At 35.7% G+C, this 21405-nt stretch overlaps 1 protein-coding gene across 2 annotated transcripts in view; it reads right to left on the bottom strand.

Moving 5' to 3' along the window:
- The window catches only part of EMSY (EMSY transcriptional repressor, BRCA2 interacting), an 85636-nt gene that overhangs the window by 29125 nt on the left and 35106 nt on the right, over nucleotides 1-21405 (bottom strand). For both annotated transcript variants that reach the window (XM_080817821.1, XM_080817820.1), the window contains 3 exons: nucleotides 18399-18653; nucleotides 5075-5224; nucleotides 2156-2326 (listed from right to left, as the gene is read on the bottom strand). In XM_080817821.1, coding sequence (XP_080673947.1) covers nucleotides 2156-2326; nucleotides 5075-5224; nucleotides 18399-18653 — 576 coding nt within the window. The remainder of the gene's footprint in view (nucleotides 1-2155; nucleotides 2327-5074; nucleotides 5225-18398; nucleotides 18654-21405) is intronic.

Genomic DNA, 21405 nt, shown 5'->3' with positions numbered 1-21405 from the left:
TTTTTTTTTTTTTTAAGATTTTATTTATTTATTTGAGAGAGACAGTAAGAGAGAGAGCATGAGCAGGGGGGAGAGAAGGAGAGGGAGAAGCAGACTCCCCACTGAGCTGGGAGCCCAATGTGGGGCTTGATCCCAGGACCCTGAGATTATGACCTGAACCAAAGGCAGCTGCTTAACCGATTGAGCCACCCAGGCACCCCAGATGTCTGGGTGTCTTTTAAGAAAAGTGTTTCATTTTTGTTTGGGGATAAGGGAGTAGGGTAGGTACAAACTCTAGAAACCAGCATCTAATTATGGATTACCCAAATTCATCCAACTAGGCTTACCAGTTCTATGTGAATAGATAACCAGGGTCTGAAAACTGCTAATAAACTAAACTGTAATCCCACTATCACGAAGTAACAAAAACATTACAAAATAAGAGAACTGTCTTTATAAGGAATATTGATATGCAATAAGGATCAGTTTAGAGCAGTCAGAAATGAGAGATTCCTTAAAATAAAAGTGTCAGTGAGGTGGAAGTAGACACAAAACAAGCTCCACGCAACGAACAGCACTGTTTCAACTTTGTGACAAGTACATCCTAGAAAAGTTTAAGAACTCTTCTCATCCAAGTACAAACTAGAAAAGTGTAAGAACTCTTCTCATGTATACCAAATGTACTTGAAATAGCAGCTAACCATGAGTTGTTTTATATTTACATACAAAGGTGGATAAAATGTTTACATGTATAGGATACAGATCTCTGGCTTCCAGGAAAATATGCTTGCTTACTATACTGCTCTAACCTGGTACAAAGCAGCTATATCATGAAGAAGGTCTGACAACAGTGGCCTCATGACATCTAGACATTCCTTCAAGCTGTAAGGTTATTATGAATTCATATGTAAGTAAAGAAAAACCATTATAGTGATAAAAAGCTACATACCAATGAAGAATGATCACTTTTTGAAAAATGTTTTAGAATGTGCTCTATACCATTAAGATACTGTCAGGTAATAAATCATAATTTGAGTTTTCACTGTGTTATTTAAAAAAATCCTCTTAAAGCTAGAGTATGATGATTCTTTCCCTACTGGTTTCACCCTCCTCAGTTTGGCAAACATCAGATTTTCTCACTTACACTTAAAAATAGAGCCAATATTAGCAGCTTTAAATACTGTGCTTTATGCCAATATCATGCCCTGCTTTGTTGTTTTTTTTTTTTTTCTTTCAGTCCCTGAGTTATCAGCAACATCATATATTACCAGGTACTTCAATCCCTTCACAGAACAACTCACCAGGGGCATAAAAAATATGGCTAGTCCACAAAAATGGTAGACAGTTAAAGTCCACAGGGCTTGCTTGATGAGAGATTATTTACATAATTTTAATTAAAAACTAATAAAGAAAATAGATGTTATGTTAACATTCCAATTCAGAGTCCATAGTCCAAAACTGCAGGAATTAATGAGCTGATAAAAACCAGGTAAAGTCCCAAAATACCAATAAGTATTAGCTTTTACTATCTGAGTAAAATATTTCTTAAAAGTAAACAATCAATATAATGATGAAAAGAAAATAAAAAGATATTCAACTATTTTTATTTTTAATAAGCTAAAGTGACATTAGTAAATGAAATTATGAGATATAGTCCTTCAAACATATTTGGATGAATAGCCATTAAGTGGGGGCAGAGGAGTTCTCAAGATACATTTAAAAGAATAGGAAAATAAGATTATTCTATGAAAAAAGGGTCTCTATCTAGCTTGTGTGGTCTTGGATAGGTCAATCTCATCTCTCTAAACTTAAATCTCTAAACTTAAATCTGTCTGTACCTGTTAACTGGGGGTGATGCCAACTATTTGGATTTATCAGTTCTGAAAGGACTGACAAATGGGAGAATACTTAGTAAATGAAAAATCTCCATATAAATGTAAATCACAGTATTTCCATTCTGATGAAAAACAATTAAATGTTCTATTTTAAAATCAAAAACTTAATGTGTGAAAACTTAATACTAGAAATAAAAAACTAGACTTAAAATCACTAAACATCAGGACTAAAAGCTCCAGAATCGTAAGCAGAAAACAGATCAAAAAGAATCCTTCAACAGTGAAAAGCTTTTTCCTCTTACAAGTTACCTATAGCTTTAACATATTTCAGATATACCTACCAGAAACTATATTACTGCTAATTATCTTGCCCCCCAAGGTGGCTAATGACTTGGGTACAACTGTTATGATGCTACCACTGGTAGTTTTCACGTAAGTTGCAGCTCCAGGGGTTGCAGCCATCCGACCTATGGATGGGCTCACTGTTGGCCGGGTATAGGTTGCCTGTGTGCCTATAAAAAGGGAAAAGCCGAAAGAAAAACTTGTCATTACTTATAGACGAATGACAATTTATACAGTTCAGCTATAATTCAATGTAATCTACATTGCTTTAACTTGAAAATGGAATTTCAAGGTGTCAAGACATTAAGTAACAATTTATAGCCAGTTTTCAATGCACATAGCAAGAACTAAGGCCAAGTCAATTTGAATTAATTTTACACATAAAATTTTGTGATGTGTTGCATCAAATTACTAACCTCAAGAAAAAGTACAAGTAACATGTTCCTTTCTTCCACTACCCTTCTTCCACTAGTTCTATGCCAAAAGAAACTTAAATTTAATCATCTTCCCTGCCAGAGCATTTTAGATATTTCTGTTATAGATTTTAAGATCTCTGCATCTGTTTTATGCTGTCTCAGTGCCAAACCCAATGTCAGCACTCAGCAAATAAGGCAGTATTGTTTGCTTAAAATTTTATAAACTTTTACTATTTTGTACTCTGCTACTCTCTAAATATATTTCCATCTTTTAAAGAATTATTCCATCATTTTACTAGAGATTAAAGTTGAAGCTGCCAAGAGTTGCCAGAAATATTTCTTCTAGAAAAAAAATTTCACTATTTACATATTTCCTCAACTCTAACTGACCTGTTAGAATATTTTTCTTCATGTCTCTCAAAGGATTTTGCACTCCTGCCCACTATCCTAAGGACTTCTTTCTTTTCCCAAACAGGAATTAAAAACTAATCAGATGAGCCTGTCATAGTTTCCTACAAGTCCAGTAACTCAGAAATACTATTCTTGAACTAAGAACTATTAGTCTGGGGAAGAATGAAGATGATTAAGATAATACCTTCTTTGACAGGAAAGCATTTTTTCATGCTTTCTCATGGTCATCGTGATAACCGTTTTCAATGGTTATCCTGCAAAAATGCTTTTAGCAAGATATTTTAAAACTTTTTAATACAATCACAACTCAAACAAAGAAGAACATTAGGTAGAATTAATTTAAACTGGTTACAAACATACATCTGAATCCCCCTCAAAAAAATCTAGTGCAAAGTAAATATGCTACAAACATAATGTGAATCAGCTGAATTTTAACAAAACATAAGCTTTTGTTTTAAAAATAGAAACACCATTTCTAACATAGATACAAAGGCACAGACACATTATTATTTTTACTACCTTTCCCTAAGGTAAAGAATCATATATAGATAACACTATTATCTTTGTACCAAATGGAAAAATGTTTGGGGCAGGGGGCGAGGAGGGTGGAGTATGATAAATTTAATGCAAGAGTACCATGTTTTTAAAGCACAGGCTTTGCAGAGACAGCAAGTAGAATGCTGGCTGGCAGGGACTAGGGGAAGGTGGTAATGGAGAGTTACTGTTCAATGTGTAGAGTTTCAGTTTGGGAAGATGAAAAGATTCTGAAGCCTGATGGTGATTGATAGGTATAAAATAATATGAACGACACTGAATGTCAATGAACTATACCCTTAAAACGGTAAATTTCATGTTCTATTTTTGTCACAATTTAAAAGAAAAAAAGGGAGTCAAACAGATTGGGGTTCAAATCCCAGATCTTCCTTTTATTGGCTGCATGACTTTGGGCAAGCTTTACATCAGTCTCTGTTTTGCCGCTAAAAGTGGAGATATCAGCCTAAGGGAGATTAAGTGTAATGTCTGCATAGACCTTTACATCCTGGCCAATAAATGATAGCTTTATAAACTTGAGATGGGTATCATTTTACATTACTTAGATTCTATCATCTACGTACTGGCCCTTCTCAAAAAATCTGGTAAGAGTTATACAAATTTAAAATAATAGTAATAGCAGGCGCCTGGGTGGCTCAGTTGGTTGGGCGACTGCCTTCGGCTCAGGTCATGATCCCAGACTTCCGGGATCGAGTCCCGCATCGGGCTCCCAGCTCCTTGGGGAGTCTGCTTCTCCCTCTGACCTTCTCCTCTCTCATGCTCTCTCTCACTCATTCTCTCTCAAATAAATAAATAAAATCTTTAAAAAAAAATAAATAAAATAAAATAATAGTAATAGCTAATTCTTACGTTAATTAATAATAACAGCTATTACTCTGCTGGGGACTTTACATACCTAATTTCCTCTAATACTTACAATAACCTTATGGTACAGGTATTGTTATCCCACTTAAACAGACAACAGAAAAGACTTAGAGGGATTAGTAAACTGCTCAAGGATACAAAGGGTGGTACTATTTAAAATGTTCTACACTGTCACTTCCTTGGACATAGCCTGGGTGCTCTCATATCTGGGCGAAAAGGCATCCTGTGCTTCTCTCCGTCAGAGTAATGCTTACTACACCACAATGTAATATAGACTTTCAACCTCCTAAGAGTACAATCCTTCTGGGCTGAGAGAGTATGTTTTCAGTCCCTCAACAAATCCGGACTAAACACCTACTTTCAGACCAGCTCAACATATATATGGTGAATAAAACAAAGACGGTCCCTTATCATGGAGCTTATGGTCTAACAAGGTGAACTACAGTAAATCAACAAATAATCAAAGAAATGAGAAACTGCAGTATGTGCTATAAAGTAAAAAAAAACAGAAGACCATGACAATAATATAAGAAAGCTAATTTTAGTTGGAGGGAAAGCCTCTTAAAGAATTGTCTCATTAATTCCTACATTCCCAGTGTAAGCACTGTGTTGATACAAAGAAACTACTCAATGAAGAAATGATGAATGAATGGACTGACGCTCAAAAAAACTTACCAGTAGGAGTGGTTACCAGTTTAGTTGTCATAATTGCACCATTACTGCTAACCACCATAATAGGGGAATTGCTACTGGTGGGCAGAGTTGCTGTCACTGGTTTGGGTAAGATTTTACTTGGTTGAACTTGTTGTGTGATGATTTTAACACCTTGAAAAGAAGAAAGAGAAATCTCAACACAGATTATTTTGAAAAACATGTTCCTTATACCAACCCAAGAGGGCAGTAGTTACACATATTTATTCAGTCTTGCCTAAACAGGAAGTTTTTTCTTTTTCAAAATGATGACACTCTCAATTTTTATTCCTTAAATTCCTATCTTTCCCAACTTCTCGCATTCAAGAATATAATTAAGATATTACAGAAGCTATTAACAATTTCTTTAAAAATTTTTTTGTATATGATCATGTCAAATAAGAGCTTTCAAACCAAATTAGTGTAATGGTGTGGATTTTTTTTACATTTTTCAAAATTTTTATTTAAATGTTTTAATTGTTACACGGACTCTCCAAATGTAAAATATCCATTTAAAAGAAAGCTCTCAAAAAAAGTAAAATAAAAAATAAAACAAATCCCTCATGCTAACTACAAATTTAAGTACTAATTGTTAACTGAGGAAGGAAAATTTGGTAACCCTTTTCACCCCACTAACTTCATTGAAAAAATCCATGGGATGGAGTATATTGTCATAGACAACTAAAAATTATATTACTTTTTGGATAGTGATTTAGGTTGAGACATTAGGAAGTAAATACATCTATTTAATTAACAACCTTAAATAATTTTAAATTTCTGTAGGCCAACTAAGAAGTTAAAACTATGATCATCACCTAGGCATAACTGGGCAAATTATTTTCTCTATAGCTCAATTTTCTCATCCATAAAATAAAGATACTATCAGTATATACATTCTTGGGTTATATAAAGATTAAATCAAAATTGTAAAGTGCCTAATACGTAGCAAGAATTCAATAAAGCACTATTATTGTAGAAATAAAGAAACCCTGATTATAATAAATCATAACCAGTCAAGTTGTGGGGAAAAATTTTTTTCCCAGTATTACCTCATTGGTGAATTATAATAATGTTTAAGACATATAAAAAGAAGTACATCCACCCCCCCAATAACCACAGTCAGAAAAAACTTAATGGAATCATAAGAGATTACTTTGCTCAGTCCTATGCAAATAGGTTGAAAATTTAGATCAAATAGATAATTATTTAGAAAAATATTAGTTATCAAAACGGACTTCAAAAAAGACAGGGATCTAAATAGACAAATTTCTTTAAAATAAATTTTAAGGAACTCCTCCCCCTTCACCAATAAATAGCAGGCCCAGATAGTTTCACAGAACAATTCCACAGCCCTATAAAAAAAAGATAATTACCATGTATTTAAAACCATTCCTCTTTAAAGTTCCCATCATCAGAAAAAAATAAATTTGTAACTGTGCAGTGATAAATGTTAACTAAACTTGTTGGGGTGATTATTTAATAATACAGATATATATCAATCAATCAAATATATCAATCAAATCATTATGTTATACACCGAAAACTAATACACTGTTTTATGTCAATTATATCTCAATTAAAAACAAAAACCATTCAGAGATCAATTTCTGACAACAGAGCATGAGGAGCTCTGCTAATCTGCTAACCCAATGGAACTAGTAAAATGATACCAATGAGAAGCTCAGGAAATAGTCCCAAGGAAAAATGAGGAAAAATTTATTCAAGAATATGTAGAAAAAATCAATAAGAAAGGAGAGATGTGGGCGCCTGGGTGGCTCAGTGGGTTAAGCCTCTGCCTTTGGCTCAGGTCATGATCCCAGGGTCCTGGGATCGAGTCCCTCATCAGGCTCTCTGCTCAGCAGGGAGTCTGCTTCCTTCCTCTCTCTCTGCCTGCCTCTCTGCCTACTTGTGATCTCTGACTGTCAAATAAATAAATAAAATCTTTAAAAAAAAAAAAAAAAAGGAGAGATCTGTGGTATTTAAACTAAGACCTGTTCCTCCCTACCCACTACGAGTGAGGCAGACTCCTCTCCAGACTGCTGTAGTCAAGAACACAAGGTTTCCTCTTATTGAGCTCCTTTTTGGAGGGTTTTCTTCTGAGGAGCCCTAAGACTTCAGTTTACCTCATCCTGCCCCCAGGTAGGTACTGCTAAGCCCCAGGCAAGTGATGTCAAGAAGTGAGCATTCCCTTCTTTGGCCAAGCCCCCAACTTATGGAACAAAAGCTACACTTTGGGCACAACTCTACTGAGAAACTGGAATCCTAATCACCACTGCCCTGGCTTGTGAGGTGGTGGCTCTAGAGAAGCAAGCCAAGAGGATATCAGGTTGCTGCCCACACTCCCACCCTTGCCTTCACTGAATGCTCAAGCTTCTAGAGCAGCAGTGTCATTCAGAGAAGAGCTCCAGAGCTGCCTGAGAGTAGAAATAGATAATAAAACAGGTAGTCTGTAATCTCTTCCCAAAGGAACTGACTTCATTTGTAATACCGCATGGAGAAGTTCAAGCTCTCAAGAACAGCTGAGGATGTGGCAACTGGAAGAAAATTTATGGATTTAAGAAAAAAAACATTTGGGGTGCCTGGGTGGCTCAGTTGGTTAAGCATCTGCCTTTCACTCAGATCATGATCTCAGGGCCCTGGAATTGAGCCCCGAGTAGGGCTTCCTGCTAAAGGGGAGTCTACTTGTCCCTCTCCCTCTGCCCTTCACCCCTGCTCATGTCCTCTCTCATTCTGCTCTCTCTCTCAAATAAATAAAATCTTAAAAAAAAAAAACAAAAAAACCCACAACCAACATTCAAGACAATAGGCCAGATAGCTTGCAGGAGAGAACTGAGGTATAATGAAGCTGGGAGGAACCCTCCTGTGGTCGGAACAAATACACCTCTGAAACTATTCCTTCAAAGAAGCCGCAATTTAGACTAGTTCATAAAGCAACTTAAGACTCCAAGACACTTTTGAAAACAATAGAGCAGTTAATGTAGTTTGACGGTTGGGTGTGGTCAGAAAAAAAGCAGGAGAGAATCACTGTCATCTCAGAACAACTGTGGGCATAATGAGAGCTGTGATTCCCTGAACAACAGCATCAGAAGCTTACTTCACTAAAATAATTGACCTAGTTACTAAACAACATTTAATGAAGTAAATAACAGCAACAAAAAAATTACAGATTGAGAAGGTACAAGACCAGTGTCTAGCTACAATATATAATGTCTATATCTACAATATATAATGTCTAATATCTAAAATATCAAGGGGCGGTTGACTGGCTTAGTTTGGTAGAACATGTGACCGTCAATCTCAGGCTAAGTTCAAGCCCCATGTTAGGCAAGGAATTTACTTTTTAAAAAAATAATTAAGAAAGTAAAATAAATTATCAATATAAAAATCTAGAATGTTCAGTTCCAACAAACTACAAGGAAACACACAAAGAAACAGGAAAATATGACCCATACACTGGGGAAAAAAGCAGGTAACAGAAATTCCCTATGAGAGCAAACATATGTCAGATTTAACAACAACAAAAGACTTGAAAGTAGCCGTTATAAACATGTTCACAGAAGTATAGGAAAGCATGATTATAGAAAAGTAAAAGAGGGTATGACAACAAAGTTGCATCAGAGAATATTAATAAAGCAAAAGAAATTACAAAAAAAACCAAAGGGAAAATTTGGGGCTAAAAAGTATAATAACAGAAATAAAAAATTCACTAGAGGGGCTCAAGAGTAGATCTGAACTGGCAGGAAAAAAATAAAAGAGCAAATGTGGGGCACCGGGTGGCTCAGTTGGTTAAGTGACTGCCTTCAGTTCAGGTCATGATCTTGGACTCCCTAGATCCCTGCTTGGCAGGGAGTCGGCTTCTCCCTCTGACCCTCCCCCTTCTCATGCTCTCTCTCTCTCATTCTCTCTAACAAATAAAAAAATCTTAAAAAAAAAAAAAGAGCAAATGTGAAAAGAGCAACTGAGATTATGAAAGCTGAAAAATGTCAAAGAAAAAAGAATGAAGAAAAATGAACAGAACCTCAGAGAAATGTAGAACACCAACAAGTGCTCAAACATATAGTAAGAGAACTACCAGGGGCGCCTGGCTGGCTCAGTGGGTTAAAGCCTCTGCCTTCAGCTCAGGTCATGATCCCAGAGTCCTGGGATAGAGCCCTGCATCGGGCTCTCTGCTCAACAGGGAGCCTGCTTCCCCCTCTCTATCTGCCTGCCTCTCTGCCTACTTGTGATCCCTATCTGTCAAATAAATAAAAACAAAATCTTTAAAAAAAAAAAAAAAAAGAGAGAGAGAGAACTACCAAAAGAAAAGAAAAGCAAGAAAAGAGAAGAAATATTCAAAGAAATTGCAGAAAATGTCCTAAATTTATTGAAAAGCAGTAACTTACACATCCTTCAAGCTCTTCAAATGCCAAACAGAATAAACACAAAGAGATCTACAAACAGACACATCATACTAAAAATGGTAAAAGTCAAAAGCAACAGAAAAATCTTGAAAGTAACAAGAAAAAAAACAACATCACCTATAAAGGAACTGCATTAAGGTTAATAACTGACCTCTCAGCAGTTATTAAGAGATAACTATTCCAAGTATTCAAAGAAACTGCCAACCCAGAATCCAATATCCAGAAAAGCTTTCCTTCAGAAATACAGGGAAGATGAAGGCTTTACCAGGTAAACAAAAATGGAGTTTGTTGCGAGTAACAATGTGTTGCCTTACAAAAGACGTTAAAAGAAGTTCTATGAAAAGAAGGAACAAGGAACAAAATGATGCACACTCTTGAAAGTTATATTCAACATTTTACTAGAGACTCTTGTCAGGGAAATTAGGCAAAATAACAACAACAACAAACCTCCCCCTCAAAAAAGCAAAAAAAAAAAAAAAAAACAAGGCATCCAGACTATAACAGCAGAAATCATCTCTATTTGTAGATCACATGATCTTTTACATAGGAAATCCAAAGAAATTCACCTAAAACTATTAGAACTAAAAAATGACTTCAGCAAAGGTACAGGGTATCAAACAACACAAAAATCAGTTGTATTTGTATAAATCAGCAATGAACAATCCAAAATATGAAATTAACAATTTCATTCATGGTAGCTTCAAAAAAATACTTAGGAATAAATTCGACAAAATTAAGTGTAAAACTTATACTCTAGACACCACACAAGATTGTTGAAATAAATTAAAGCAGATCTAAATAAATGGGATAATATCTCATGTTCATGGGTCAAAAAATTTAACATTATTAAGATGGTAGTACTCCTAAACTGACCTACAGATGCAATGCAATCCCTATCAGAATCTCAGTTGACTTCTTTACAGAAACTAATAAGCTGATTCCAAAATTCGTATGGAATTTCAAGGGACCCAAACAGTCAAAACAATCTTTAAAAATAGAACAAGATAATAGTAATTACATTTCCTGGTTTCAAAACATACTACAAATCAATGGTAACCAAAACAATGTGACACTGGCATATGAATACACATACAAATTAATGGAATAGAATTCAGAGCACAGAAACAAACCGAATGATTTTTCAACAAGATGCCAAGACCATTCAACGGTGCAGGCAGCGTGGGGTGGGATAGTCTTTTTAATAAATGGTACTAGAACAAATGGATAGCCATATGCAAAAAAATGAAATGGGGAGGCTTACTTCACATCATAACAAAATTAATTCAAAATGGATCAAAGACCTAAATTTAAGAGGTAAAACTACTGAACACTTAGAAAAAGACAGAATAAATCTTTATGATCAGGAATTCGGTAAAAGATTCTTAAACATGATACCAAAATCATAAGGAACATTAGAAAAAATAAATTGGACATCACCAAAATTAAAAACTTCTGTAATAGGACATCACCAAGAAAGTGAAAAGACAACCAACAGAATGGAGGAAATATTTGTAAATCATGTATCTAATAACAAGGGTTTAATATTAAAAATATATAAACTAAAAAAAAACCCAACAACAAACAAACCCTTACAACTCACTGATAAAAAGACAACCCAATTTAAAAGTGGACAAAGGATATAAATAAATATTTCTCCAAGGAGGATATAAAAAGGGCCAATAAGCAGAGGAAAAGATGTTTGACATCATTAGTCATCAGAGAAATATAAATCAAAACTACAATGAAATACCACTTCACAGAAACTAGAAGGGCTACAATCAAAAAGTCAGAGAATAGCAAGTGTTGGAAAGGAGGCAGAGAAACTGGAACCCTCATACACAAATGCAGATGTAAAATGGTACAGTCATTATGGAAAACAGTCTAGTAGTTTCTCAAACAATTACAGAGTTACCATAAACTGAGCATGTCCACTCCAAAATATATACACAAGAGAACTGAATACCCAAAACTTACACATGAATACTTTCCAGAGAATATACTCATAACAGCCAACAGGTGGAAAAAATCCAAATGTATTATCAATAGACAAATGGATAAACAAAATGTGAAATATTATCTGGCCACAAAAACAAATGAAATACCAATATATGTATGAACCTTGAAAACACTGGTAAGTGAAAGAAACTGGTCACGAAAGACCACATATTACATGAGACCATTCATATAAAAATCCAGAGACAGAAAGTAGATTAGTGGTTGCTTAGGGCTGGAGAGGCTGTCATAGGGAGTAGAGAATGATAACTAAAGGTTACAGGGTTTCTTTCTGAAGTGATGAAAATGTTCTAAAATTAACTGTGGTGATGGTCAAACATATCTGTGAATATACTAACTACTACTAAACTGTCATCTGAATGGTTATTTGAATGGTATATAAATTAAAACTCAATAAGCTTTTTTTTAATTCCAAGCATTTTTAAGAAAGAAAACACTGCAATTCTTTCTCGAAAGCACATAATACATTAAACTAAAGCCTAACAAAGACTGTACACAAAAAGAAAACTATAGACCAACTTCCCAAGACTGCAATACGTAATCAATTCCTCATACTGGAATAAATTGGAAAAATATTTAAATGTAGAAAATGTGAATTATAACTAAAAATCTAGAAGCATTAAAGACTACACTGATAAATTCAACTATATAAAAACAAAAAAAGATCTATACAGCAGAAGTCCTCATAAATAAAGTTAACAACAGACAAGCAAACTGGGAGGAAAATCCCTGCAAATCATGAAACACACACAGGGTTTGCTAATTATCCTGATATAATAAAATTCCCAGAAATTGATGAGAAAAATACCACAGCAGAAGTATGGACAATGAATACAGACTGTACACAAAAAAATGAAATACAAAGGGCTCTCAAACATAAAGAGTTGTTCAAACTCACTCTCAATATGAGAAATGAAAATAAAACAACACAGAAAACAAAATATATTAAGCATAAATATAACAAAACTTGTACAGGATTTGCGCACTGAGAACTGTGAAACACTGATAAACGAAGTGAAAGAAGACCTAAATAAATGGAATGCCACACTGTTCATGAACTGGATAACTCAACATGATGTCAATTCTTCCTAAACTCATCTAGAAGTTTAATGCAATTCCTAGGAAATCCCAGTAAGGTTTTACTATACACAGATACATTTAAGCTTAAATTAGAAAGGCAACAAAACCAGAATAGCTAAAATAATTTTGAAATAGAAAAATAAAGTGGAAGGAATCACTCTATCTACATTAAAGCTTACTATATAGCTATAGTAATCAAGACAGTATGGTCCTAACAGAGAGAGAGACACAAAGATCAATGAAACAAATGGAGTACCTAGAAATAAACCCACACAAATATGCCCAACTGATTTCTGACAAAGGTGCCAAAGCAATTCAGTAGAGTATGATAGCCTTTTCAACAACGGGCACAGAAGCAACTATATTCACAGGCAAAAAAATTAACCCTGACTTAAACCTCACATACTTTATATGAAAATTAACTCAAGGGGCACCTGGGTGGCTCAGTGGGTTAAAGCCTCTGCCTTTGGCTCGGGTCGCGATCCGGGATCGAGCCCCGCATTGGGCTCTCTGCTCGGCGGGGAGCCTGTTTCCCTTCCTCTCTCTCTGCCTGCCTCTCTGCCTACTTGTGGTCTCTGTCAAATGAATGAATAAAATCTTTAAAAAAAAAAAAAAAGAAAATTAACTCAAAATAAATTATGGCTTAGATACTAAAAAAACAAAACAAAAAAAAAACTATAACAAAACATAAGAGACTCTTAATCTCACAAAACAAACTGAGGGTTGCTGGGGGCTGAGGGGTAGGGATAGCTGGGTTATGGACATTGGGGAGGGTATGTGCTATGGTGAGTGCTGTGAAATGTGTAAGCCTGACGATTCACAGACCTGTACCCCTGGGGCAAATAATACATTATGTTAATAAAAGTAATTAATTAAAAAATATATAAAACTTTTAGAGAAAAATGCTAAAACCTAGAGCTATGCAAAGTATTTTGAGTTGATACCCAAGACATGATCCATAATAGGAAAAACTGATAAACCAGACTGAATCAAAATCTAGTATGAGTGAACAACTCATAGCTATTAGTGGAATTTTATTAATAACATATTCCTTGAATACCTATGATTGTTAGACTTCCTAAAGAAGTCATGGCATAAGACTCCACAATTGAGGCTTAAGGCATATGGGGAAAAATAGGGTTAGCAGACAGATTTTTGAGTCAATCTAGAAAAGCTTTTATAAGCATTTTCACATAGAGTAAAAGTAAATCCAGACAACATAATAAGTATGTAATATCATATAGCTCTTATTAGCTATACTAGATTTTGTGTGGTTAACTACATCTTGCTCACTAGAAATTTTTTAGTATCTCCTACCCCTGCTGTTCAAGAGAGATAATTAAAAATTAATTTTTGGAATAAGACAAGCATCACCTTGACACCAAAACCAGAAAAAGACATCAGGAGGAAAAAAAAAAAAAAAAAAGAACTACAGGCCAATATTTCTGATAACATAGACACAAAAATCGTCAACAAAATACTAGCAAAGTAAATCCAACAATACATTAAAAAAAATCATTCACCACCATCAAGTGGGATTTATCCTTGGTTTGCAAGGATGATACAATATTCACAAATCAATCAACATGATACATCACATCAATAAAAGAAAGGATAAGAACCATATAATCATTTCAGTAGACAAAGAAAGAGCATTTGACAAAGTATAACATCCATTCATGGTAAAAGCCTTCAACAAAGTAGGTTTAGAGGAAGTTCAACATTATAAAGACCATCTATGAAAAACCCACAGCAAAAATCATACTCAATGGGGAAAAACTGAGAGCTTTCCCCGTAAGGTCAGGAACAAGACAAGGTTGTCTACTCTAACCACTTTTATTCAACAAAGAACTGGAAGTCCTAGCCACAGCAATCAGACAACAAAAAGAAAAGGCATCTAAATCGGTAAGGAAGAAGTCAAACTTTCACTATTTGCAGATGACATGACACTGTATAGAAAACCTAAAAGACTCCAAAAAAATACCTGCTAGAACTAATACATGAAGTTAGAAAATTCACAGGAGACAAAATCAATGTACGGAAATCTGCTGCATTCCTATATGCCAATAATGAAGCTGCAAAAAAGAAAGGAAGAAACAATCCCATTTGTAATTGCACCAAAAACAATAAAATACCTACTAATTAAACTAACCAAAGAGGCAAAAGAGTTATACTCTGAAAATGTAAAACACTGATGAAAGAAACTGAAGATGACACAAAGAAATGGAAAGACATTTCCATGTTCATGGACTGAGAGCCCAAATATTGTTAAAATGTCTATACTACCCAAAGCAACACATTTAATGCAATCCTTATCAAAATACCACCAGCATTTTTCACAGAGCTAGAACAATCCTAAAGTTTGTATGGAACCACAAAATCCCCAAACAGCCAGAGCAATCTTGAAAAAGAAAAGCAAAGCTGGAGGCATCACAATTCCAGATTTCAAGTTATATTACAAAGCTGTAGTCATCAAAGCAGTGTGGTACTGGCATAAAAACAGACACATGGGGTGCCTGGGTGGCTCAGTGGGTTAAGCCTCTGCCTTCGGCTCAGGTCATGATCTCAGGGTCCTGGGATCGAGCCCCGCATCGGGCCCTCTGCTCAGCAGAGAGCCTGCTTCCCCTCTCTCTCTGCCTGTCTCTCTGCCTACTTGTGATCTCTGTCTGTCAAATAAATAAATAAAATATTTAAAAAAAACAAGAAAACACACAAAAAAACAGACACAAAGATGACTGGAACAGAACAGAAAACCCAGAAATAAACCCATAAACATATGGTCAATCAGTCTTTGACAAAGCAGGAAAAAACATCCAATGGGAAAAAGACAGTATCTTGAACAAATGGTATCGGGAAAACTGGGCAGCAACACAAAAAAAGCAACACACAAAAGAATGAAACTGGACCACTTTTGGGGCACCTAGGTGGCTCAGTCGGTTAAGTGTTTGCCTTGGGCTCAGGTCATGATTCTGCATCCTGGAATTGATCCCTACATCAGGCTCCCTGCTCAGTGGGAGCTGGCTTCTCCCTCTGTTCCCCCACTGGTGCCTGCTTTCTCTTTCTCTCTTTCCCGCTCTGTATCTCAAATAAATAAATAAAATCTTTAAAAAAAAAAAATAAGAAAGAAAAAGAAACTGGACCACATTCTTACGCCATACACAAAAATAAATTAAAATGGATTACAGACCTAAATGTGAGACGTGAAACCATAAAAATCCTAGAAGGGAACACAGGTAGTAACTTCTCTGATATTGGCTGTAGCAATTTTTTTCTAGATATGTCTCCTAAGGTAAGGGAAACAAAAGCAAAAATAACTTGGGGATTTCATCAAAATAGCAAGCTTCTATATAGTGACAGTGAAGGAAACATCAACAAAACTAAAACCTATGGAATGGGAGAAGATATAATGACATCTGATAAAGGGTTAATAGCCAAAATATATAAAGAGCTTATAAAACTCAACACCTAAAAAACAAATAATTCAATTAAAAAATGGACAGAAGACATAAACAGACATTTCTCCAAAAAAGACATCCAGATGGCCGAAAGACACATGAAAAGATGCTCATCATCACTTATCTTCACGGAAATGCAAATCCAAACTACAATGAGATAACACCTCACACCCACCAAAATGGCTAACATCAAAAATACAAGAAACAACAGGTGTTGGCAAGGATGTGAAGAAAAAGGAACCCTTGTGCACTCTTGTTGGGAATGCAAACTGATGCAACCACTGTGGAAGACAGTATGGAGGTTTCTCAAAAGGTTAAAAATAGAACTACCTTATGATGTAACAATCGCACTATTGGGTATTTACCCAAAGAATACAAAAACACTTATTTGAAGGGATCCATATACCCCTGTGTTTACTGCAGCATTATTTTCAACAGCTAAACTATGGAAGCAGCCAAAGTGTCCATTGATAGATGAATGGAGAAGGAAGACGTTATGTGTGTGTGTATACGTGTGTTTGTGCGCGATGGAATATTATTCAGCCATAAAGAAGAATGAAATCTGGCCATTTACAACAACATGAATGGAGCTAGAGAACATAATGCTAAACAAAGTCAGTCAGTTGGACCAAGACAAATACGGCAGGATTTCCCTGAAATGTGGAATTTAAGAAACAAAGCAAATGAGCAAAAGGAAAGAGAGAGAAGCAGAGGGAGAGAAAGAAACTAAGAAACAGACTCTTAACTACAGAGAACTGATGGTTGCCAGAGGGGAGGTGAGTGGGGGAATGAGTGAAATAGGTGATGGGGATTAAGAAGTGCACTAGTGATGAGCACCGGGTGATATATGGAATTGCAGAACCATTATATTGTACCCTTGAAACTAATACACTGTATGCTAACTAATGAGTTAAAATAAAAACTAAAAAAAAAAAAAAAAAAAAGAAAGAAATCCTGCCATTTGCAACAACGTGGATGGGCCTTGAGGGCATTATGTTAAGTGAAATAAGACAGAGAAAAACACATACTGAACGATATCACTTACATGTAGAATCTTAAAAAAACAAACAGAAGAAAGACTCACAGATACAAAGAATGTTGGTTGTTGCCAGAGGCAGGGGATGGAGGGCTGGCCAAAATAGGTAAAGGTGGTCAGAAGGTATAAACTTCCAGTTATAAGATAAATAAATCCTAAGCATGTAACCTATAGTATGGTGGCTATAGTTAACAATACTGTACCATATTTGAAAGTTGCTTAGAGAATAAATCTTAAAAGTTCTCATCACAAGAAAAAAAATGTGATTATGTATAATAATGGATGTTGACTAAACTTGCTGTAATCATTTTGAAATATATACATAGATCACTATGTTGTACACCTATAATACAATGTTTGAGATATGTCAGTCATATCTCAAAAACTAATAACAAAATGTTCCTATCAAAAAATAAAACAAATGAAACTGAAAATGTTGGCATCTTCAAACACTTCTTTTACCACCAAATAAAGTCCAGATTCATTGGAGGAAGAAAAAAAGCTATTTCTATTTCTTAAAGATATAAAGTATATTAAGAGTCTTTCTAATTTCCCTGAGTTTGAACCCCCATCCTACCTGCTTTTCTATTCAATAATTTTTTTTAAAAGATTTTTATTTATTTATTTGACAGAGAGAGAGACACACACAGCGAGAGAGGGAACACGAACAGGGGGAGTGGGAGAGGGTGAAGCAGGCTTCCTGCTGAGCAAGGAGCCTGACACAGGGCTCGCTCCCAGGACCCTGAGATCATGACCTGGGCTGAAGGCAAAACGCTTAACAACTGAGCCACCCAGTTCACCTCTATTCAATATTTTATGATTCAATAACTTAAACTAACTGACTCCTACTCCTGAGTTCCCACTGTCCTAGAGATGCTTTCAATAAACTCCCAAATTATTATTTCACAAACTTTATTGTACACAGTGTCTTATAATCTTAGCACTTCTGCTCATACCATTTTATGCCAAATTCATAATACAGCATTCTAACACAAAACTCCAGACTAATTTTTCAACTGCCTACTTTCTATAACCCCAATGCATCCAGAATATAATTCTAAAATCTGGGTTTGCTTCCTCAGCTTCCTTACCTCCCTGGAGAGTTCATTGAAAATAACTGTTCCTGCTGAACAAACTGCTTTTTTTCTCATTTCTATGCCCAAGCTCTAGTTCTTTATATAAGTATTTCCAACAGGAGGCTCTCAAAACATATTTTGGAATTAAAATTCTGGTGCTTGAGGAAACTGTATATCCATATTTACTCTCAGTCTTCAGAGAAGCAGTGACTGGGGAAGAATTATATCTTATAAACATTTTCCAGTTACCTGACTCCTGTTTGATTTGAATAGTTGGCTTGATACCAGGCGGCAAAGGAGACTGCTGAGGTTGCTGCTGATGAGATACTGGTGCAGGCTGGGCCACATGCTGCTGGGTCTGCTGCTGCACTTGATGTAACTGCTGCTTAGGAGACTGTTGATGCTGTTTAGGAAACTGTGCGAGAATCTGAGTTGGGGCACCCACTAAACTTTTGGGGGAAGGAAGCCTGGTTGATGCCATTTTGATCGCTGATGTAGATACCCCTGCAGAAGAGGAGGGGGCAAAGAATTTATTTAATAGCAAAGCATACTTAAAGCTACTTCTTGTAGTAGATGATAAAGACTAGGTAAATCAATAAAAACAATGATCAAGCACCTGTTAAGTGTCATACATAATATGTGGTGTTTTACATATTTGATACACAGTCCTCAAACTTGGCAAGGAAGGTGTCATTGCTCTCACACTCGAAAAAATTGATGTTCCCTTGGTGAACAGTAGAGTAAAAGAGAGAAAATAACAGGAAGAATACTCACATGTCTCTCAATAAATTTTCTTTTGAAAAACACAGGTTCTTAGTGTGAATAATGTAAGATCACAGCAAACTAAGTTTTGAATCTTATTTGTGATACATGTTTAAAATACTACTTTTCAGGTTCCAGTAAGTCAATTTAAACAAGGCCAGAGAAAATATTTCACATTGAAACATTCATCTTTTGAACTACTCAGCATGGCAAAGGAGTTTTCCTATATCTCATTTCTGATGATCTATAAATTAAAGTCATTGCCTGAGAACTCTAACTGGGTCATTAAGTAATCTGTGAAAAATTACAAGCGGGTATACTCAATACATCCATAGCAAAACAATTCTGATGACATAAGGTATTAAGACGTTGCTTCTCAGTGCAATGCTAATATTAGTAGCATGCATAGATAAGAAGTACCAGTAACGTCCACTAAAGATGTGCGAGTTTGAGAGAAATCCTTCCCTCTCCCAGATACTTCTTCAGTAATTTTCTTAAAATTCTTCAACTACACAACAGGATGATTATCTGTAAATGATTTAATCTTCCTAACAACATGGAACATAACTCATCAACTTTTTGAGCGCTGCTGAAACGAAATGAAACTCATAAATTAATTAGCCCAATTGCCAAATTCTTGGGCTATTTCACACCTTCTTCTCCCACACCTCCCATTATGACAATTACATTGCATTATAGAAAAAATGTTAAATACTATCACATTCCTATGTAAAATATTTCTTGGAGAATGATAAAGATGGAAAAGAAACCTTAGGAAGTTATTCTGATTCCTGGGGCCTCAGCTCCTGCATCTGTTAAATTTTCCTTGCCCTGCAAGTCTCTAAGGGTTGCTGTGTGGATCAGGTGAAATCACAGACTAAGGACTATTTTAAGAGACTAAGAGTGTAATCAGAATCACCTGGAGGGCTTATCCACACTACTTATACATTCTCCCACCTCACCCAAACCCATCCCTCCCCAAATACTAGTATTTGACAAGTTTGTGTTATATTGCTTAGTTGTGCTGAACAAGATTATCTCTGGAGCCCCATTCAGCACCAACATTTTATGACTCAATGAATATAAAGTTTTATATTAAGTGAATGATATTATTTCTGAACTATTTAAAAGCTCTAACCTTTATATTGAATCTATAATGAACTCTTATACGGAAATAAATTGTGTGGGACATGGGAAACTCCCTCTGTTCTCCATAGTTTTTTAATAGTGTAAGTATGTGATGTAAAAGCAGTCAGGATAACTTTAGAATCAGAGAACTATGTCCAAATCGTGCCTTCGACACATAAACACATTAACAGCTGTATGACCTGACTGAAGTACTTAATCTGAAAACATTCATTCAGTAAAAAAAAATTTACTGAGCACATACTTCATGCTAGTTCCTTGAGACTATATTGTATTCATGAAACAGTCCTTACCTTCAGAAAGGTTACAAGAGAAGATAATCAAATGACTATACAAATCAATTACCATAAACTGTAATGAAGACTATTTTTGTTTTAAATAAGTGAAAGGTCCTTTTCCTTTCGCCCTTTGTTTCCCAAACAATTCAGCACTAAAGCTATCAGCTGGTGCAAAGCAAGATGAACTAGGCAACTAAAGAGAAGAGTAGCTTAGCATGAAATGTCAGAGCTCACTGCAGAAACGGGGCTAGCATGGGAATCAGGAGAGGATGAGGAGGGTGTCCATGCTGGGGAAGCTCAGGAGGCAGCACACATGTAGAGCTAGAGCCCAAGCAAGTGTGTGTGAGCCATCTAACAAACAGACTCAAAGCTTTAGCAGAATGTCCACTGGAAGGGGTGGCTAAGGTAGTATCAGAATCCAAACTAAATGAAAAGGCCTTCTGGGTGGGAGGGCAGCCTGTCATAGGTATTAGAGCTGAGAAGGATGAGACTGGCATCCATGCAAAAGGGTGATGTGGGGAGAGTGTCAGAAATAGGTGGGGTGATGCAGGAGTCTACATGATGTCAGAGCCTGAGTGGAGTGAGAGGTACTGCATGGTGGTGGTGGCAACAGCAACAACAGACTAGTTGCATACTGGGAACTGACAAAATAAGTCAATATATGAAAGATAATGGAAGTCAGGTTTTTCACTATCAAAGAAGGGAAAGGAAAAAACTAGAGCTGTTTGAAATTAGATTTATCAGTATGAACCCATAGTTTTCAATATAAAGAAATAAACATAGATATAAATATGTGTACATATAAATGCACACACATAATATAGCAGTAGCATATTGAGTACTCAGATTCTAGCTAATTACTACTTTCCACTAATGGAATCAGGGTTCCTTGGGAAAATGGCTGACCCCAGGGCTAGAGGAGGAAAAGTACAAAATGAGCTTGGTAAATATAAGACTTTTTACTCCTCTTTTGTTATATCTTTAACAGAAAACTGTCTAAAGCAAAAATAATAACAATGCAATGTGGGGCTTGTAATGTAAAGAATTAAAATGCAGGACAACCATAGCAC

Source organism: Martes martes (genome assembly GCF_963455335.1).
Source record: "Martes martes genome assembly, chromosome: 10".
NCBI lineage: Eukaryota > Metazoa > Chordata > Mammalia > Carnivora > Mustelidae > Martes > Martes martes.
This window is presented reverse-complemented; position numbering and strand designations above follow the sequence as displayed.